Here is a 23,369-nt window from a genome sequence, read left to right on the forward strand (position 1 = left end):
GAGGCTACCAATTTCAGTGGATGTAACTTAAAGCTGCTTGACAACACTGGTAATATAACGCTGCTGGGAATCCAACACTTGTAATATAAATATAATATTTATTGATTCAATCACTGACTCCACAGATATGCTTGGATGAGAGCTAGTAAAATTTACACTCCCCTTCTTGCCCATATTGTGCTTAGGGTAGGATTGGGAACCATTATAGAAGGAGAATAACAATGGCCCTTAGTGTGTGTATGGCTACACATTGCCAAATTTGAGAATATTTAATGATGATACTGACAAAAGATGAAGCAAGTCACTTCTTCACACTGACAGCTCACACTTTATATGTACAAAAATGAACATGTAGTTACAAAATCAAACTGTTTTATAAGGCCAGACAGATGGTTGTAATATTCTATTGTTTCAAATAATACGTTGAGATTGGGAATGGAAGGTGATCTTTTACTATACCATTTATTTCTGGATTTAATCATCAGGATTTGAAATTATCTCTGAAATAATTCCAATATGCACTTTTACTCTCCCTCCCAACAGCCCAGGTTATGAGATAATACTAACAAACTTTATGACATTTTGCATTTTACTAGTCCTATCCGCATCCTTGTGTGCTATTCCTGAATCAACCTGCATTTCTGCAACTTAAAGACAGACACAAAATGCTGGAGTAACTCAGCAGGACAAGAAGGATCTCGACCCAAAACATCACCCATTCCTTCTCTCCAGAGATGCTGCCAGTCTCTGAGTTACTCCAGCATTTTGTGTCTATCTTCAGCATCAAGTTAAGTTGCTTATAGGCATTCTCTGGCCATTACCTTGATACATGTCACAACTTTCCATCTGTGAGTTATCTGAATTGCACTGGCTCAAAAATGCATTGTCCCTTTTTATTTTACCAATATTAAAGTTTATTAAACACCAGTTATTATGTTATAAGTTAAAATTCCAAATGTTTATTTGGCTATTCCAACTTTGCATTTGGATGCTTGTAGATGTCTTTAAAATAATCGATATTGGGGGTTTGCACTCAGTTGATGTGCTAAATGTGTGTATGTGGAGGAAGTGACTGGATCAATAAGTATTATATTACCAGTGTTGTATTCACATTGGGATTTGATACTCCAGCTGTGAATGACGGGTCCGATGACATGCCCTTCTTATTGCCAGCCTAGCCTGGTGCTTATGAGTTCTGTTTTCTCTGGAGCATCGGAGGTTGAGGGGAGACCTGAGGGAAGTACATAAAATTATGATATGTATAGTTAGGGTGGATGGTCAGAACCTTTTCCAAGGGTTGAAATATCAAAGAACAGAGAGCATAGCTTTAAGGGGAGAGAGGCAGCATTTAAAGGAGACGTGTGGGGAAAGCTTTTTACACTAAGAGTGGTGAGTGCCTGGAAAGTGCTGCCAGGCAGATACAATAGTGGCATTTAAGAGGCGTTTAAATAGGCACAAAAACAGGCAGTGAATGGAGGAATATGGATCACACGCAGGCAGAGGAGATCAATTTAATAGAGTCATAGAGAGATACAGTGTGGAAACAGGCCCTTTGGCACAACTTGCCCACACCGGCCAACAATGTCCCAGCTACACTAGTCCCACTTGCCTATGCTTGGTTTGTATCTCTCCAAACCTGTCCTATCCATGTACCTGCCTTACTGTTTCTTAAATGATGAGATAGCCCCAGCCTCAACTACCTCTTCGGGCAGCTTGTTCCATACACCCACCATCCTTTATGTGAAATAGTTACCCCGAATGTGGCATCATGTTCAACATGGACGTTGTGAGACATGGGCATGGACATGGACATTGTGGGCCGAAGGGCCTGATCTTGCGTTGTATTGTTCTGATAAGGCATTCTGCCAAATATATTTGACAGTCTGCTCGGGTACACAGCATGCACTAAAGTGGGATGTCAGCAAATCCAGTTCAGATTTCTATTCATAGATTGTAGCTACCAAGTTGCTGTTATGCTGAATACTGGGAAGTGCTTAACAAATTCACTTCTGGTAAGACATTGAACAGTCACAGAGAGCATAGTGATACAGGTGAACGGACACATGTTCTTCAATGTGTCAGGCCTTTGCATCTCGTTGTGTGTGATGTGAATGGTCACAACACAGAAACAGGCCCTTCGGCCCACCACACCCATGCAGACCTTTTTGCTCATCTATATTAATCCTATTTGTCTGCATTAGGTGTATGTCCTTCTATCATGTGTCTATTTGTGCCTGTCGCAATGCCTCTTGAACATCGTGGTTGTTTTTTATTCCATCTAACAGCAGTAGACCCAGTAGAGAGTAGTTGACAACCCAGTTGTCAACTACTCTCTGTGTCCCCCCCCAGATCCCCTTTCCAATTATTTCCTCAAACCTCAAACCAATATTTTTGACTATCTGCACTGTTCACGCCTTTCATAATTTTATATCACTGCTCAGCCTCCTTCACGCCAGAGAAACCAAGCCCAGTTTATCCAGTCTCTCACCACAACTGAAATCCTATTGTCCAAGTAGCATCTGGGTGAATTTCCTCTGCACTCTCTCCAGAACAATCACAACCTTCCTGCAGTGTGGTGACCACAATTACACACAAAATTCCAGGTGTGGTCCAACCAAGTTGCAATGTAACTTCTCAACCTTTACATTTCTTTGCATGTCTGAAGAAGGGTCTCAACCCGAAACGTCGCCCATTCCTTCTCTCCAGAGATGCTGCCTCACCCTCTGAGTTACTTCAGCATTTTGTGTCCACTTTCCCAATGGTTACTCATCAACTAAGGAGCAAGCATTAGCATTGGCTAATGTAAGAAAAAGTATTTCAAGTACATTCAGCAGATAAAAACTCATATTTCTAGATATTCATACTTTCACACAATTATTTTCTCAGGGTGTCTTCTTACACAAAATTCACCTAGCAATTCTAAAATAATTGTTGGGTACCATTGGTTCAAGAACTAGTGAATCTCATAAGGACACAAAGTGCTAGGGTAAACCAACAGGTCAGGCAGCATCACTGGAGAACATGGATAAGTGCCTTTCAGGTAGGGATCCTTCATCAGACTGATCATAAAGCACATGGCAGACTTGCTTTCATAAGTCAGTCTGAAGAAGGGTCCCACCCCCAAAATGTCACCTATTCATGTTCTCCAGAGATGCTGCCTAACCTGCTGAGTTATCCTGACACTAGGAAAACTCATGAAGCTTATATATTTCAGTGGTTTCAGATTAGGTTATTGCATTTGATGCACTGACATATATTTGGGAAGCTTATACACAACTAAAACAAAAGGATGCGTGCTATGTTTCAATTGTCATAAAAATCTTATCAAGCACTAACACAGCTAATATTTATAATGATTAGAATTCAATATAATTTAAATTTAAAACAATCAATTTAGTTCCAACCTGATATAAGATTTATAATTTAGTTCATGTGTAATATTTATTAATGATTTGTTCAAATTCTCTTCTTTTGAATGAAGCTTCATGGCAAGGCACAGCAGATATACAAGACCTACCTGTGCAGTAAGGCAGCAACGCAGGTGAATGTGGAGGGACAGTCTCGTCTCACTGAGAAGATGCTTGCCCATCCACACCCCTTCATGTTTCAGAAACTGCAAGAGCAGGTAACCCTCTATGTTGATATTTCTGCATGGCTGATTGCATAAAAGATATATTTTGGAGAGCAATGTACTCAAACATTTTGTTTCCGAGATGCGTTAGAAATAAAGATTTGATTGTTTGCTACCTTGGATATTTCATGTTGCAGAGAATTTGCAGATCAGAATTGAGCCATTCAGGTCAATCTGTCACTTGAAGTGGATCACTCAAGTAGCAAAGTAAACACTTCTAAATTTGATAAATGACAATAATTAATGGTTAGAATTACTGCAAAGGTAATTTGTCAGTTCCATGTCTCACTGAATGTCAGTTGTAACTCATGCAGGGTTCCAAGCATAACCCTTTCCATCACACAAGTAAGTCTTATTCTCAAACCTCATATTATCACATTTTTTTGTGGAAATATATTTTTTTAATTGCCCCATGTTCAGCATTCTGAATAAATCTTATTTCCTCTTGTGTGTGAGCTCTGCCGAATGATACTTTCAAAGAGTAGAAATCTTGTTTAGTTATAAGGACAGCACAGCAATCATTATTGGCATCAAACTGTTTCATCCAAATGTTCCATTTTAATCAGTTGCTCCTATTTAGCAAATGTTAGGGATTGCATTAGTTCCTGCCAGTAACCCTTTATTCTGTGTATATTGGTGCATCTTTTTGAATGTGCTGGATGCTCAGCAAATTGTTTGCTAGCCCCATTTTAAAGTTTATCTTTGGGATTTGGGATAGTTTGTTGGAAACTAATCTAGACACGGTTCTGTTATTTCAAATAGACTGTCTGAGCTTTTTCCAAAATAACTTTGGAAGAATTGTGGGAATGAAAAAAATACCAATAGATCCTGCAAGCCAATTACTTATCTAAATGTTCAACTTTACATAACACCAGTCAGTCTGAAAAAGGGTCTTGACCCAAAAAGTCACCTGAGTTTAGTTTATTGTCACGTGTACCGAGGTACAGTGAAAAGCTTTTGTCACGTGCTAACCAGTCAGCGGAAAGACAACACATGATTACAACGAGCCATCCACAGTTTACAGATACACGATAAAGGGAATAAAGTGAATAAAGTCTAGTGCAAGATAACGCCAGTAAGGTCCGATCAAAGATAGTCCGAGGATCCCCAATGAGGTAGATAGTAGTTCAGGACTGCTCTCTAGTTGTTGGTAGGATGGTTCAGTTGCCTGATAATTGCTGGGAAGAAACTGTCCCCGAAAATTACCTATCCGTTATCTATCCATTTATACCTACCCGTGTTTTCAGGTTTGTTGTCTGACCCACTGAGTTACTCCAGCACTTTTATCTGTTTTTACAGTACATCATATGACTGATTGACATCCATATAGAGTCATAGAGTTCATAGTACATGGATATGGGCTTTCAGCCCAACTCATTCATACTGACCAAGTTGCTTTTCAGAGATAGTCACAACTTGCCTGTGCCTGGCCCATACTCCACCAAACTTGTCCTATACATGCAACTGTCTGGATGGTCTTTGAAATGTCAATTGTACCTGCCTCTATCGCTTCCTCTGGCAGCTCATTCCATATATGCACCATTCTCTGTGTGAATTTAAATTTAAAGATTCAAATTTGTACTTCTGAAATCTAAGTTATTTTCCTTGCTATCTGGTAGTTCTGTCTGTATTGGTTTTGATCAATTTTGTTTAGTTAGCTTTTTAAACATAAAATGGATTTCAATGTTCGCATTTTAGATCTAAATTTACTGCAAGTATATGATGTTTTTTTATATATGCGTCTACATTTTGTTCCCATGCTTTATTTATATATTTCTATAGTTATGATTTGATGATTTGTAGAATTATGCACATTTTACATTCACTTCTCTTTTGCTATGCATACTGCTGACAAATACATATATCTTGATTCAATGCAAACAGTGCAATAACTTTGTTGAATGTCCACGCCTGCTCTTGTAGCTTTGATTCTGTAAAGATTTATATTTCTCAGTGACCATCTCCAAAATGAGGTAAAAAAAAATGGATACATATATTCTTGTAATTCCATTTTACTTTATGATTTTGTGACGGCAAACATTTTCCTTGCTATGGGATTGTAGGAGGCTACAAAACAAGCAAAGAAGAAAGGCTGGAATACTCAGCAAGCCAGGCAGCATCTGTGGAGAGAGAGGGAAAATAAACCTGAAATAACATTTTAGGTCATTAGGGATCAACCTGTTTACTCTATTTCTTGTATTTTTTTCTCCTCTTCCCACGGATGCTGATTGACTGGTTGAGTATTTTCCAGCATTTTTCTGTTTTTTATTTGATTTCCAGCATTTGCAATTTTTTAGTGCTTTTTAATTTCCTAAATATATTAATCTACTAAAAGCAGTATTAAAGTTAGGTTTCCAAATCTCCACTGGATCTCATCAAGTACTTGAGGAGCAGGATGCAGATTTGGTTTGTCTGCTTTCCTCCTGAGCTCTCTGTAAGGTATTATCCTTCATTCACAGTCTGTTAGAGGCATTCCATTTAAGAGACCAATGTGGGAAATTCAATTGATGCCCCATCTCAATTTTGCTGATAAGAATCAAGAACATTACTGTGCATTTATTGGCGACCTATTCACTTAGTAGCAGTCTGAACAGACTTGTCTGTTTCTTCAGTCATGGTTCAATGGTTCAGTTGTTCAATGGCCCGTTATTGTGGGCGGCGCGACCGACGTCGCAGCGGCCTCTGCAGTCTGTTTGTCTTTTTTTTTTTTTTTTGTCCCGTTGAGGGTATAGTTTGTAGTGGGCTTTTAAATGTGTATGTGTGGGGGGCGGGGGAAACTTTTAAATCTCTTCCCTGCACGGGGACCCGACCTTTTCCCTGTCGGGTCTCCGTTGTCGTTGGGGCCTAGCGCCGTGGAGCGGCCTCCAAACGGAACGACCTGGGGGCTCAAGTCACGGAGCCGGCGGAGCTGCGGACCTACCATCGTGGAGCTGGCCAGCTTTGGAGCGTGGAGAGTTCGGAGCGTGGAGAGCTGCGGTGGCGCGCGGCTGCGACCCGACTCCGGTGGATGGTGACACCGGGAGCTCGCGGGTCCCCGGTGGGAGACTGCTTTGCCGGGCACCGGCAACGGCGACTTCTCCCGCCCAAATTGCGGGGTTGAAAGTGACCTGGAGCGGGGCCTTACATCGCCCAGCGCGGCTTTAAATGGCCGCGGACTTGCTAGCGCCCGCCGGGGGCTTTGACTTTGACATCAGGAGAAGAATGGAGAGCAGGGGAGAGACAAGACTTTGCCTTCCATCACAGTGAGGAGGAGATTCACTGTGATGGATGTTTGTGTAAATTGGTGTGTGTCTTGGTTCTTTTCTTGTACGACTGCAGAAACCAAATTTCGTTTGAACCTCATGTACAAACGCACAGTGAAATGCTTTTCTTACAAACAATCCAGTGGAGTATCACCATACTACCCCCGAGTAGCAGTTGTACAGAGATAGCCATGTTTGGCACCATTTTCCACGTCCAGACCACGCTCCAGTTGTTAAGATTCAGGCAAGCCCGAGACTGCTGCGTGCCTCAACTGATGTCCTCTCCTTGCCCATCCACCTTTGTTCCCCAAACTGAGCTTCCCGCAGCCGTCCTTGACTGCCATACCCCGGTTCTCTCTCCTCCACCGCTGGCCTCCCTCTTCTCCAGTTGCGTCCGTCATCATCGCCGGCTCCATCCTCCCAGTCTCTGGTCTTCAGGGGATGAGCAGCGGCGGTTCATGAAATGAAGTGTAGCACACGAGGAGCCATCGTGATGAGACAAAATCATTATATAACTATGGCAAAAAAAAACCCCAAAGTTATCATGATTCAAAATAGCGTCCCGGGGGCACCAATAAAATTGAACTCATTGACTTGCAATATTCCACGTGCATTCAGAAGATCAGGTCTAGTCTTAAATCCTTGGAAACTTTTTTAACTCCTATTTTTTTTTTAGCCTCTATTTAATTCATTATCCTGGGTTTAGTGTTGAAGGCTTCTCTCTATTATGTACAATATGGCCTTTTTGAACAAGGATCTGTAAAGACTATTTAGACATCAGAATTGAACTAATTTAAAGCATAAAATCAAGTTATAGCTTCCTTAAAATACATTTATTCAGTTTACAAATTCTTTCAATGGTTCTTTGTCCTTTTAATACCATCTTTTCAATCAGCACTGATACGAGACAACTGTTGAAATACTATTGAAATTTCTTACATTAAAAGATGAAAACATATTGAGAACAGCAGATCTGGTTTCAGATTGTAGTATTTTGGATCGTGTGGCTATACTCTGAGATAAATTTAAACTTAAATGAAAATAAATTAAAGACAGAAAACTCACAGCATAGTTTCTTTTTTGAAAATACGTCTTCTATTGCAAAGGGATTGGAGTTTAAAAATAGGGAGGCTTTGTTAAATGCTACAGAGTGCTGATGAGTTTTATGGTCAGTGTAGAGCTCTATGGCTAGTTTTGATTCCCTGACTGATAAAACATAGAAACATAGAAAAATAGAAAAATAGGTGTAGGAGTCAGCTATTCAGCCCTTCGAGCCAACACTGCCATTCAATATGATCATGGCTGATCATCTAAAATCAGTACCCCGTTCCTGCTTTTTCCCCATAACCCTTGATTCCTTTAGCCCTAAGAGCTAAATCTAACGCTCTCTTGAGATTTAAAAACAACTTGATAACATTGGAGGCAGATAAGCTGAATTTACCACACAATTTCCCTGGTTTGAGAGTGGCTAAATAGTCTGAATCTGCATCTTTTGCATGTTTGAAGAATGCAAGGAGACCTTATTGATACACAGAAGATCATGAAGGGACTTCGTAAGGGTGATATTGAAATGTTTTCATTGTGGGAGAGTCTCGAACCAGGGGGACATAGTGACAAGATAGGGGGCTCAACCGGTGTTGTACTTCCGGTGGCGCTGGCGTCAGCTGCCTCCACCTACAGCCCGGTATCTTTTTGTTTTTTTGTTTATTTAGTTATGTAAAAGTGTGTTTTTTTGTGTTTTTTTTGTGTTTTGATGTGGGGGAAGAGGGCACGGTGCGGGGGATACCGTCCTTCAGCCGCTTCCTGGTGAAGACGCAACTTTTATTCGAGTCGCGTCCTCGCCCCCCCCCCCCCCACCACCAGCGGCCTACCTACTGGATTGGCGTGGACTTTCCTGCGACCAGAGCTCCAGCAGCGGCGGGACAGCGCTGATACATCGCGAGGCTGGCGATGCCTTACCGGGGATCGCCGTCTGGAGCCCGGAGTGCTGGACCTGCTGCACCGACATCATGGAGCTGCGGTTTGCGGAGCTCCCAACGCGGGCGGCGCTGATGGACAGCGCGGGGTCCTGCGACTCTGCCCGGCTCGGGAGCTGCGGACTCGGGAGCTGCGGACTCCGGCTGTGGGAGGCGGCTGATCGGGAGGTCCGGGCCGCTGAGGAGGAGGATGTTCACCGTCGGGGTTCGGCGTCGGCGTTCCACCAGCCCGGCGTGAGGGCCTGAACATCGGGCCGCCCGGGGCGGCGACTGCGGGTGCTAGGAAGGCCTCGACCACGAGTGAAAATCTGGGAAGAACGGAGGGGAGGCTGGCTGGACTATGGTGCCTTCCTCACCTTGGTGCCACTGTGTTATGTTGTGTCGTGGACTTTCAGTGTTTGTGCTTTTTTTTTAATTCTATTTTATTTTTAATATGTTTTATTATTTATTATTATTATTTATTTATTTTTATTTTTATGATACTGCCTGTAAGGGAAATTCATTTCGTTGTCTCTAACTGAGACAATGACAATAAATTTGAATACAATACAATACAATACAATATAACTATGATAGTGCATTAAAGATATAGAGATTTCATTTTTACAAAGGGTGGAGAATTTTTGGAATGCTCCACATCAGAGTGTAGTGGAATCCAGATCATTCAAAGTATTTAACGAGGAAGTAGATAAATTGGTTCAAAGATTGCGGAAATGAGGGCCGTGGAGAACAGGAACCAACACAGAGCTGAGGCCAGCCTAGGTTTGCTGCGAATGGCAGAGCAGACTTGAGGGTTTCAGGTGGCCTCTGCCTGCTCCTATTAACTAGTGTCCAATGAAGCCAACATCACTCAATGGAGTAGTACATCATTGTGTAAGCACAAACCCATGGTTGATGACCTTCTGAAGCAGTGTCCATTCTACATGGATCTTTTTGAATTTCCTAATTACAGGAATAATAATTTCTTGATTGACTGCCATTAATATTACTCTTACCCCTGTCAGAAGATTGTAAGTTCACACCCCCACCGGAGGTGTGAGCATATATTAAGTTCATCCCCCATCACAAAACCGAGGGCATTCTTCACTAATGGCTGTGCTGTCTTTTTGATGAGATATTAATCTGAAACCTCTGCTCTCTCAGATGGATTACGGGTTCGCAACCATAACCAAATTGTTCTCCTGGTGTGTTGGCTAATATTTATTCCTCTCTTAACCTTATGAGAAAAACAGATCACCTGGCCCTTCTTGCGTTGTTATCTGCAGGACCTCACTGTGCATTAATTGATTCCTGCATTCCTAGCATTTATCAGTTTCGATACATACATTAAAACTTGTTTTGCTGCAAGTTAGTGTGAGAGACCCATGAGATAGATACTCATTAAGCACAGCATATACATTATATCTAAGCTGCTTTTTTAAGCCATACACTGTATTTATATGTTATGCATCCAAAACTGCTAAATATAAACATGGCAACGTAACTGGAGACAAAGCCAAGTCAAGTCAAGTCAAGTCAAGTCAAGTTTATTTGTCACATACACATACGAGATGTGCAGTGAAATGAAAGTGGCAATGCTCGCGGACTTTTGTGCAAAAGACAAACAACCAAACAACCAAACAAACTATAAACACAATCATAACACACATATTCTTTTACATAATAAATAATGGAAGGAAAAACGTTCAGTAGAGTTAGTCCCTGGTGAGATAGGCGTTTACAGTCCGAATGGCCTCTGGGAAGAAACTCCTTCTCAACCTCTCCGTTCTCACCGCATGGCAACGGAGGCGTTTGCCTGACCGTAGCAGCTGGAACAGTCCGTTGCAGGGGTGGAAGGGGTCGCTCATGATAATGTTGGCTCTGGAGTTGCACCTCCTGATGTATAGTTCCTGCAGGGGGGCAAGTGAAGTTCCCATAGTGCGTTCGGCCGAACGCACTACTCTCTGCAGAGCCTTCTTGTCCTTGGCAGAGCAATTCCCAAACCAGATGGTAATGTTCTCGGACAAGATGCTTTCCACCGCCGCTGCGTAGAAGCACTGGAGGATCCTCGGAGACACTCTGAATTTCCTCAATTGCCTGAGGTGGTAAAGGCGCTGCCTTGCCCTACTCACGAGTGCTGAGGCGTGTGATGCCCATGTCACACCCTCGGAGATGTGGACTCCCAGATATTCAAAACAGTTCACGTTTGGAACTTAAAACATATTAATTATTACCTTGCAAATACCTGAATCATGATTTTCAGTCAGCTTCACCACTGCTGCAGAATGGTCAGACCCTGAAATTATTGGGGTTTCTTGGTTTTTTAATTGATCTGAACACCAAGTAAACAACCCTACTTGGCAAAATAGTTTTAATGTATCGATTTAACTTTTGTGCTGACAGAACTTCGCAACCGTGCAAAATGGAACTTTTAGAATGCAGCACGTGACTTTGAAAATGTCCATTTGGCCGCTGACTTTTGTCTGTGAATGTGGTCTGGTGGATGTGAAGGGAGAAATAAAACTGTTAACACCACGAGTGGAAGTGGAGCAAAAGCCCATTACTGTGCATTATTACATTAAAAAGAAAATGATTATATTATAATCCAAGATTTCTGCCTTTGATTTACTCCAGTCACCCTGGGCTGCGGGTAATAATCGGGCTACAGTTGGGTTCTGCACCTTTCTTTAATCATGGACAATCACAGTAGCAAGTAACGGAACAATCTGTCTCCACGTGTGCTCCAGAGCACTTTTTGGCGCTACTCAAAATGAGTCCCCACTACAACAATTGCCAGTAAGAAACAAAATTAATGTGGGGCGACCAAAATTAATGACAAACCAAAATGCCACACAATAATAATAACAATACAATTACGGTTAGATAATAATAACTATAGCAATAAAATATTGTATAGTATTACTATAAACCTTTCAAAAATAAATGCTATATAACAAACTAAGATTACAATATTATATCAATGGTCTGACGGTTTTGCTCCAGAGTGTGTGCCAGGCAGATGTGAACAGTCCTGTATATCTTTAACCAAGGAGCTAGCAGACTTTGTAAGAGAAAATGTATGGGATATTGTGGATTATTTTCAGTGCTATCTTCATTTCCCGTCAAGCTGCAGAGTAGGCTGTCTTCAACTCCTATGTGTGTTTGAGTAAACTACCAGAAACAAAGTTAAGCCCGACCTGTACGACACCATGTAAAATATGTGGCAGGGGGCCCACATATGAATTCCTTTAACAGCATGGTAAGAAAATGGAAATCAAGCACAAAAAAACTTGCACATGCTGGGAATCTGAAATAAAAACAGAGAATCCTAAAAACAGTGAGTGTGTCAGGCAGCAACTGTGGAAAGAGAAATGATTAATACAGTACCTCAGTTCCAGAGCTCTTTATTGGGATATGTGAGAGACAAAAGGGCCTGTCCCACTTAGGCGATTTTTTAGGCGACTGCCGGAACTAGGTTGTCGCCACACGGTCGTCAGGGTGCCGCCTGTATTGTCGTGAGTGGTCTCCTCAGTCGCCCAAGGAGTCGTAGCGTTTTTCTGGTCGCCGCTGGATTTTGAAATGTTCAAAATCTTTCGGTGACAGTTGGCGACCGTGGGCTTATCGTAGTTTGTCTCCTCCTGACGTAGATGATGTCGTAGGTTGTCCTAGGTTGTCCTAGGTTGTCACCAGGATGATGTAGGTTGGCGCCGCTGCTGACTTCTGGTGAATTCCATTGCCGTAGTCGCCGGCAGTCGCCTAAAAAATCTCCTAAGTGGGACAGGCCCATTAGTCCCGTCACCATTTTTTCAGCTACCTGCTACAACTATGACAGTCGGCGGCAGTCACCTTAAAAATCGCCTAGTGGGACAGACCCTAAAGGATCTTAAAACATTAAATGTTTCTCTTTCCATCTGATCTACTGAGTGTTTTCATCATTTTTTATTTATATTTAAGTGAATCCCGAGTCATGAACCAGCTTCATTATGGAGATCGCAGATCCAATGCACAAATCATATTGGATGAGCCCACGACAGCTATCACTTTGATTTTGTTATATTATAGAGACCAATAGGCAATGCATCTTTTTTACTTTAAAAAAAAGAGAATCAATTTGCCAACATTAATATGAAAATTGAACAAAGCAAAATAAATCCCAAAGGAGTATGTGTAGGAAGGAACTGCAGATGCCGGTTTAAACCGAAGATAGATACAAAAGGCTGGAGTAACTCAGCGGGACAGGCAGCTCTGCTGGAGAGAACGAATGGGTGACGTTTCGGGGCAAGACCTGTCTGAAGAAGGGTCTTGACCCAAAACATCACCCATTCCTTCTCTCCAGAGATGCTGCCTGTCCTGCTGAGTTACTCCAGTCTTTTTGTGTCTAAATCCCAAAGGATTCAGGTCCTGAACATGCTGGGATGGCGCATAAGCTTTGAGTATTTGCATTACACCTTCCTGCTTTGGCTATCCTGGAACAAAATCACTAAGTGGATGTTGATGTTTTGCTCTTTTCACCATGATTATTTAAGAACTAGAGATCTACATGTCTAAATATGAGAAAGAAAAAGTAATATATGATCATTCTCCTGTAGTTTGCCTTTGTTTATGGTGCTAATAAAGGAATCACTGTATTAATCTTCCCCATGCTTTCTGCTTATCCAGAAAATTATTTGAATATATTCACTTTTATTTGTTATCTGTCCACATTTGTCCAGTGTTGAGGATGTTAGAAGCACATATGATGTGAAATTTTAACAGTTGATTTAGAAGTAACCAATGTTTGGTGTTATTATCAGGAGGATTTGGGAACAACTGTTGCTTTCTAATTTAGATTGAGTTTATAAACAGCTCTGTCCTTAACGATATAATTTCTAGTTTAACTCAGTCGATCAGGCAGCATCTTTGGAGAAAATGGGTAAGAGGCATCATCCATCCATTTTCTCCAGAGATGATGCCTGAGCTGCTGTTACCCCAGCATTTTATGTCTCTCTTTGGTATAAACCAGCATCTGCAGCTCATTTTTATGACATTATTAATTTCTAGTTTATATAGCTTTCATTTTAGTGAGATAAAAAACTCCACAGGTGAGAGAGAGATGGCCTGTTTGTGATCACATTGTTTGATGGACTGTATGTTTTATCGTTTAGATATTCACGCTCATGAAGTACGACAGTTACAATCGTTTCCTGAAATCTGATGTATGCCAACAAATCAAGCAGCTGGAAGAAAGAGCAAAGAACTCTTCAGAGACAGACGAATCTGTCCCAAAAAGGGCATCCAGGATCTATAATCGATAGCGGGGGATCCAGAGTAGCTTGATGGCAACTGTGTGCTTTCTTTGCTTTATTTGCTAATGGATCGTAACGATGGCCATTTGGCTTAAAGATGACTGTGCTGAAGAAAAGGATGCCTTTACTCTGTTTCTGATGATGCTGACTATTCTTAGCCAGAATGCATGTCAACACAACTGCAGAACTGGAGCTGTTGACAATGACATTCACAGTTCAGTATCAGGATGGGTGAGCAGACATTTCTCTCAACCCCTCTGAAGTGAAAATCCACCTCTTGTGATTTTAATATGCTGGCTACTAGGTTATGTTTGCCACCTGTCTTACACTGCTATTCTAATCTATTGCTGTAATCCATTTAAGCTTGAGTTTTACAAATGAAGACAATGATTTCAGTCATTGCTTTGGTCAACCACACGATTTTGAATTGAGAATTGCTTTTTTTTTAATTTGTCAAAGAACAAGTGGTAATTCCCAACTGTACTGTTTGCAGTTTGCTCATTTTCACCAAGGGGCCGCCCAGTAGACTGTCAGCCAAACCCTTGATGTGAAATGTAAATGCATACACTACTGGTATCTTTCTGTCTAATGATGTTTAGCACTTCAAATGGAAACATGCCATACCTTTATTTCAATACCTGTGATATGTATGCATTATAATAAGATGTATGCTGTTTTCTGTTTCTATATAAAAAAAAGCATAGCCTTAAAACAATGGGACTGGAGTAGGTTTATGATCGAAAGATTTACCTGAAAGTTGAGCTTTCCAACGAGTGCAGGCAATATTTCACTTTAATCAATGTAAAGATTACATTTAGTATCCCTACATGTCAAACCAAGTTGTTGTGAAGGACAATGTTGTGAAGAACTTCTTCTTTTGTGTCCAACTTCCATGTTTCAAATGTTGACATCGCTGTCATCGTCCGTCCTGAAAAGGACGCAAGCTTCCGGCGACAATCAGTGGGAGCCATCACTTGTTGCAATAGATGATGGTGGCAGCAGAATTAGCTCGGGATACTTCCAGTTTCCAGCCCCGCGACGTGGACACTTCTGCGGTAGGGCCTGTGAAGAACTGAAGTTCCTTGGAGAAATCTGTTAAAGCTTCACTGAAGAAACAGGCCAAGCAATTTAATGTGAATTCTGGGTGTCCACATTCACATGGTTATTTTGCAACTTTTTCACACATTTTTAATAATTCTCATAAACGAGAACAGGAGAGACAGAGAATGGTTTATTCAGTCGTCTGTAAGCAAATAAAGTGTATCAGTGACCCAGTGAACTCATGGCTAGTCTCATTTTGAAGTTGTTTTATAAATAATAAGATTTTCTAAGAGTAGTAACTACATCAAAGATCAATGAAAAGTTATATGGTTGTAAATTTGCATCTGCTTGTGCTGCGTGATTGTGCCTTCATTAAGCCCTGCAACACTATATTTTATTGCTCTGTAATATGCTGCTAAAAATTAGGAATGCTGAGCACTTAAACCTTCAAATCTGCAACAAGGTGAATTGATGTATAAACTAAAGATACACTCAACAATGACAACATTTCATATTTGGATGAATGTTTTGAGAGATCTGTTTCCATCACCCGTTTTATATCTGCCTTTGATGTTAATGCTTGAATGAAGTAGCCTTTGCAAATGCTAGTAAAATCAACAAAAGCACTATTGAGTATAATAATAATAATAATAATAAATTTTATTTAATGGGCGCCTTTCAGACATCTCAAGGACACCTTACATAGTAATCGGAATAAAAACATATAATCGGAATAGAACAAGTAAAAAGGACATCACAGAGACACAAATTAAAAACAGAATTCAATCCAAAAACAGAATATCAAAAACACAGTGTGAAGAGTATGAGGTGCTGACATGGCTTCATGGTCTCAATGTCCTCTCCCTGTGCAGCACCACGCAATGATTTGGAGCTGTTTCTCCCCCCTACTACAATCAGTCTGAAGAAGGGCCCCGACCCGAAACGTCGCCTATCCATGTCCTCCAGATATGTTACCAGACCATCTGAGTTACTACAGCACATTGTATCTCCTTTTGTAAACCAACATCTGCAGTTCCTTGTTTCACAGGTAAAATAATGGAAAGAAAAGATTCATAATCATGGGTTTGAATATTTAAATTAAATGCAGAAAAACAATATTAACTACTGATATGATGGCCATTTTTCACTAATCTCAATGGAAAAAAAAATCTCAGGTCCCATTTATATTTGCGTTTTCCAATAATGATTTTAGCAAGGCCGAGTGTTCTTTGGAAAATCATTGCATTTACATCATTGATAATCGTCAGTGTTAGGTTGAGTTTTCACATGAGCCTTTATTGTTTATTTTGTGTTGCACTGCATTCCTTTGTGCAAGGCAACTAGAACAACCAGTGGTAATGTCATTCACCGACATGCCAGTTAACACAATTTGCTTTAGCTTATCTCTGAACTATTAATTTAATCTTGTTCATTTTAACGAGCTAGGTAATATCTATATTTCAACCTGAACTATGGTAATATGGATTAGGAATACACCTGTGCCGTTTTTCACTTAAAATATTTAATGTATCATTTCAAAATTTGTAGTGCAAAGAGGTAGAAGTATTTATTGTGGAACTGTCCTCAGATGTTTACGTTACTTGGTGAATTCAGTCTGGTTTAAGTCGTCGTCAGCATTGCTTCAATACTAGTTATATTTGCCTCTGCCGGAACCTGGGTGTAGAGTATCTTGTTTTGGTATTCAATATTCACAAGCTGCAGAGAAACTGTTCATGTCGTCTCGTGAATACTTCGAAGTTATTTCTGTGTCAAATTCACAACTGTGAGAACTTGAAGAGCTTTCAAGAATCCCCAATAATGACGAATATAACAATTGCGGCAGATTTACATTTAACCATTCCAGAAATACAGACCTATAACATCCTGAAGCCGCGGTTTGCGGAGCTTCTACCCGCGGGCACGGTGTGGACTTACCATCCAGAGCCTGGGATCCCTCGCCGGGGATAACCAGAGAAGAGCTTCGACCGCCGGCCTGCGGCCTACAACATCCTGAAGCCGCGGTCTCCGGTAAAAAAGTGCCGATTCGGGACCTCCAAGCCGCGGAGTGTGTTTGACCATCCCGACGAGAGGGCCTGTACATCCGGCCGTCCGTAGCAGCGACTGCGGAGGGTTTTATGGTCTTGACCACGGGTGAACAAGGAGGAGGACTGACTGAACTTTGTGCCTTCCACCACAGTGAAGAATGCTGTGGTGGATCTTTGTGTTAAATCTTATTGTGTATTGTGTGTTTTTTTTTTATTGTACCGCTGCTGGCAAATTCATTTCACTGCACCTTCGGGTGTATGTGACAAATAAAATTGACTTGACTATTGAGATCGATGGTGTACTGCCTAATATATGGTACAATGGTACGTGGCAGATATGGAACTTTTTTCACACTCTGTAAAATCTAACATTAAAGTTGACGTTGATATTGATACAGACAAACAGGAATATATGGAATAAAAGCTCATTTATTCTGTGAAAATCCGACTGCCAATTTTAAATGGAGGTTAAGATGTGCACATGTTACTAATTTGTTTTAGATGTCATTACGGTGAAATCTAACTTTTGCCAATTACTGCACTCTCAATCATCAGTATATTGAGGAAAGATGTTGTCCTCAGAACTATCAAGCAACCTGCTCACCAGCACCCTGTTTAGATTTTGCCATAATCATTCAGGCCGCAGAGCTGAATTCCAGTTGAGAGTGACTGCCCTTAACATGAAAGCAGCATGAGACAGATGGCGGCATCAAGGAACTCTGATGAAACTGGAGGAAAGTGATCCATGTGTGGAATCATTTATACCTCAAAGGAAGATTGGATTTGGTTGTTGGAAGTTCCTTTTGTCCTAAACTCAACCAGTTTTCCGTCGCTTCATTAAGATCCCTCCTAACTTCAAAGTTTGGCTTGTTTCAAAGATTAATTCTATTTGCAAATTTACATGAAATTAAGCACTGCTTGTTTGCATGCAACAAACGCTAGGCAACATTTAAGCATGGGCAAATAATATTAATACATCTCCAGTGCTTCTTTTTTGTAGATAAAAAGGTGCCATCATACACATCTCACGTGGCCAGAAAATAAAACAATGACATTAAACTTTTTGGATGTGCCAGCACGCCATATTGGTGTGTACCATCACAAGAATAACACTAGTCATCTCCAATGAGAGATCCAGTTACTTACCCCCAACATTCAACAACATCACTCTCTGTGTTCCCTGCCATCCACATCCTGGGAATAACCATTGACTAGAAATGCACCTGGTCTAACCATAGTCATGCTGTAGCTACGAAGGCAAGCCAGAGACTCTTTACTCTGAAGTGGGTGACTTATTTTCTCATACCACAAAGTCTTTCCACAATTTACAAGCTGTTCCTCAATGAATGGACGAGCACATTTCAACAACACCAAAAAAAACCTCAAAACCATTCAAGACAGAACAATTTGTGGCCTTGAATCTCATCAAACACTCTAAATTTGTTTTACATTGCTGAAGATTATATAAAATGTAAAATTGTCCCCAGTGTGTGTTGGATAGTGTTAGTGTGCTGGGATTGCTGGTCAGTGAAGACTCAATGGGCCGAAGGGCCTGTTTCTATGCTGTATTTCTAAAAAATAAAAAATAAATTACAGAGACTGATGTGTAAGATCAGGGCTGCCAACTCTCACGCTTTGAGCGTGAGACTTACGCCCTCAAGCAAATTCTCACGCCCTCACGCTCATCAGAGAGGGGGGAGAGAGAGGGGGGGGCAAGAGAGAGGGGGGGGGGGGGGAGAGAGAGGGGGGGGGAGAGAGAGGGGGGGAGGGAGAGGGGGGGGAGCGAGAGTGGGGGGAGAGAGAGGGGGGGAGAGAGAGGGGGGGGGAGAGAGAGGGGGGGGGGAGAGAGAGGGGGGGGGGGAGAGAGGGGGGGGGGAGAGAGAGGGGGGGGGAGAGAGAAGAGAGGGAAGGGGAGAGATAGAGGGGGAGAGAGAGAGGGGGGTTGAGAGGAGAGAGAGCGGAAGAGAGGGGGGAGAGAGAGAGAGTCTCTGTGCCGAATTCGCCCAGGTGGCCGGCATGGATCAGGCTGCGGCTCGGTGCATCCTGGAGGACAACCAGTGGCTGCTGGAAGTAAGTACCAAGCACTGGGTAGAAACGGTGGAAGGTAGTGGACTTCAAATGGGGGTGGTTGGTGAAAGCATCCTGCTTGCCTGCTAGATTTTCACTTACTGTAACTGCAGTAAAAATGTTCCCGATGTTGGGGGCGTTCAGAACCATGGGTCACAGTTTAAGAATAAGGGGGGGGGGGGGGGCAGTTAGGACTGAGATGAGAACAAACTTTCTTCACATAGAGAGTTGTGAATCTGTGGAATTCTCTGCCACAGAAGGCAGTTCAGGCCAATTCACTGGATGTTTTCAAGAGAGAGTTACATTTAGTTCTTGGGGCTAATGACATCAAGGGATATGGGGAAAAAACAGGAAAGAGGTACTGATTTTAGATGAATAGCCATGATCATATTGAATGGCAGTGCTGGCTCGAAGGGCCGAATGGCCTATTCCTGCACCTATTTTCTATGTTTCTATGCTTGAGTATATGGCAATAAAACTCGATCACTTGATTTTGAAGCATTCATGCATGGTGGAGGTATAATGTAGTCATAGAGTGATACAGTGTGAAAACAGGCCCTTCGGTGCAACTTGCCCACACCCGCCAACATGTCCCAGCTACGCCACCTGCTTTTGGTCCATACCTCCAAACCTGTCCTATCCATGTATCAGTCTAACTTTTTCTTAAATGTTGGGATGGTCCCTGCCTCAACTACCTCCTCTGGCAGCTTGTTCCATACACCCATCACCCTTTGTGTGGATAAAGTTACCCCTTAAAAAGTTACCTCTTAAAAATACTTCATACAAAAAACATTGAAATCATACTTCTACAGTGCACTAAAACATGATTTTAATACATCAAATTTCAAAAGGTTCCTACCCTTCTTCCACACCCTCTCCCCACTCGGTTGCTCCACTCCCTCACTGGGTACCCCCAAGGCCAGTGATCAGTGATCGCACAGCCTCCCCCCTTTCAAAAACGCTCCAATCCAATTTAAAGCATATATATTGCATTCAAGTGTAAGTTATAAGACTTGCTACAGTATGCACCATATTGCACAATTTTAAGCTGAAAAATGCAAATGTTCCGTACCAATGGGAGGGGGCACGCTCCCCCCCGGTTGCTATGCTCCCTCGGGCTTGGTCTCTCGCAAATTTCTCACTCCCAACTCTCACCCAATGTTGGCAGCCCTGGTAAGATGCCACGGAATTTTGACCTTATTTGACTGCTTCTGATCACTCCAGTTGCCCTGAATGCTGGCTGCAATGTTAGGAATCGCTCTTGAGGAAAGGGTAAAGCCTGAGCTGGAGAATAGACCACTGGGACAGGGAAGAAAGGGTAAAGCTCTCAGCATGAGGCTCTATTCACAAGCTGTTCAGGAAACATTTTCCCAACAGATCCTGAAGCAGGACTTGTGTATGAAACGTGTGCCCTTCAGTAAGGATACTCTCATTGAAATCTTCCATGTTCTCCAGCCACAGTGCATGTTCGAGAAGGTTACGGACTCCATTGCCAGTGACTGTCATATTCCCTGTGATAATTAACGTTTATATGCAGGTCTTTACTGATTGAAGCTGGAAACAAACGTTCAGTTTATCATTTACTGTTGTGAGAGGAGGCCAGTAATGACTCAGAGCAAGTAATGGCACAGATAAACAGAAATGTTAGATTTCTTCATGGTGCAGGGAGCCGTCCACCAAACGTCCGTAACCCTTTGGGTGCAATGTGTCAATTTTGACATGCATTCCCATTGAATGGGATTCCTTTCTTTCATGTTGTTGCTAGTATGGAACCATGGGCAGTGCATCTTCTTCTTGCGAATGGCGTGCACAGCCTAAAGTTGTAGGACAACTTGTTCTATTTGATCTTATTCGATTGTGCATGCCAGGTTGATTGCATTCAGGGCGGGACGTGAAGGTTGCAATCTCCCACCCCGGGCAGTGCATGATGGAGTGGAGCTCAACATGATTATACAAAATGCACCAGCATCAAACCCAATCACTGCACACCCAAACCCAAGCTGAAGCTGAGGGCCCGTAACACCAGAGGCCATTCTTATCCAGGGTATCACTGGGCCACAAATGCAGCACGTTAATTTGACCCAGCACTGAGTGTCCTGGGATCTCGTGTAAGAACATAGCATGTGGCAGAGTATACGGTCTACATCCTGGTTTCTACTTCATCATTCAATAACATTAAAGTTGATCCTTTATCACAGTGTCATTTTTTCAGTGCCTCAATCTCCCATTGTATCTTGCTCTCTGTCTTTGGCTCCATCTGCCCATCATCACATGTTACACCTGTCACCTGTTGATCCATGCTCACCCCTCTGTCTTACCTCTTTACACTGGCTTTCTCCCCTCTTGCCTTTTCAGTTGTGATGCAGGGTCTCTATCTAAGATTTTGATAATAATTTCCCTTTCTGACTCTAGACTTTAGAGATAGAGCGTGGAAACAGGCCCTTCAGCCGGCTGAGTCCATGCCGACCAGCAATCACCCCATACATTAACGCTATCCTACACACCAGGGACTATTTTACCAAAGCCAATTAACCTATAAACCTGCACGTCTTTAGAGTGCAGTTCACCGAAGTTACGAGGAACCACAGATGATAATTTATACTAAGCGTCAAGTCTGCAGGCTACGCAGCATTTCTGGAGAACATGGACAGCTGACGTTTCAGGTTGAAACCCTTCAATAGGAAGGGTCCCAACTTGAAACCTCACCTGTCCATGTTCTCCAGAGATGTTGCCTGTCCCGTTGATTTGCTCCAGCACTTTGTGTCCCTCACAGAAGTTGCCTGACCTGCACAGTTCCGCCAAACAATTTATTTACTGGTGTTGATTATAGCATCTGCACCCCTTTGTGTTACTAAATGTTCTACAGCCTGTTTCCTCTGTCTCTCTTTTCTTACATTTGTTTCCAACGGATCTGTGTTGACATTCTTGAATATCTGAAAAGATAAAATAGTAAAAAGGAAGAGTGATTCTCTTAAAAAGTAGATTCTAGCTTAACGTGGTTGCACATAATAGTCATATGAAATGTGAGGCAGCGTAAAATCTACCATGCTCCCTGCATTGGAACAGGTTGATTGCGCATCAAGATCTTTAAGCTTCTTGACAAATTATCGAATATAACCCCCGTGGAATTCTGCAAGATTTCTTTGTTGAAGAGGATTAGGCAGTAGAATAATAAAGTTGAGAGCGATATCTTTAACAGTGCAAATTATTTATTTAAAGTAGTCTGATGAAGGGTTAAAATGTCACCTGCCCTTGTTCTCCAGGCATGCTTCCTGACCACTGAGTTACTCCAACATTTTGTGTCTTTCCAAATAATTTATTTTTAACTTTAGAATCTAGGTGCCTATCAAATTACTGAGATGCCTCTAATACTTTTTGTCTTATTCTTCACAAATCTTTATGTTATTTGAATTATTTCTCCAATTGCTCCCGTGTAAATTATTGCAGCTAAGGCTTTACATGATTGATTAAAATCTCCCCATCTTAACTACAAGTCTGTAGACAATGTTAACCATATAACCATATAACCATATAACAATTACAGCACGGAAACAGGCCATCTCGGCCCTACAAGTCCGTGCTGAACAACTTTTTTCCCTTAGTCCCACCTGCCTGCACTCATACTATAACCCTCCATTCCCTTCTCATCCATATGCCTATCCAATTTATTTTTAAATGATACCAACGAACCTGCCGCCACCACTTCCACTGGAAGCTCATTCCACACTGCTACCACTCTCTGAGTAAAGAAGTTCCCCCTTATGTTACCCCTAAACTTCTGTCCCTTAATTGTTGTTTTTACTATTCTTGTTTGGGTCTTTGTCAAGCACCAGGGAAAACTTTCCAACTATGTAGCGGTGGAAGGAGGTTTTGAGTCCAAGCCAGTCTGTCATTCATTGGGGACGTGGAAGAGAATAGACTACTTGGGCCCACTGTGCGTGCTTGCACAGTCCTGCAAAACTTACATCTGAAGCTGAACCTAATTTGCTTAATTAGGTTTTAAATTTTAATTTTTACTGATGTTGCTGATTCCACCACAAGACATTATTAATAGACAACGTTAAAAAATGTAGGCAGCAATTTTGCTCTTTCTTATTTCTTCC

The 23,369-nt window shown here is 41.9% G+C and overlaps 1 protein-coding gene across 1 annotated transcript in view; it reads left to right on the forward strand.

Moving 5' to 3' along the window:
* The window catches only part of rgs10 (regulator of G protein signaling 10), a 49,491-nt gene extending 34,095 nt beyond the window's left edge, over window positions 1-15,396 (forward strand). The window contains exons 4-5 of the mRNA XM_033033839.1: window positions 3,482-3,625; window positions 13,973-15,396. Coding sequence (XP_032889730.1) covers window positions 3,482-3,625; window positions 13,973-14,122 — 294 coding nt within the window. The 3' untranslated portion in view covers window positions 14,123-15,396. The remainder of the gene's footprint in view (window positions 1-3,481; window positions 3,626-13,972) is intronic.
* Window positions 15,397-23,369: the final 7,973 nt, after the last annotated feature.

Source organism: Amblyraja radiata, chromosome 15 (assembly GCF_010909765.2).
Source record: "Amblyraja radiata isolate CabotCenter1 chromosome 15, sAmbRad1.1.pri, whole genome shotgun sequence".
Lineage (NCBI taxonomy): Eukaryota > Metazoa > Chordata > Chondrichthyes > Rajiformes > Rajidae > Amblyraja > Amblyraja radiata.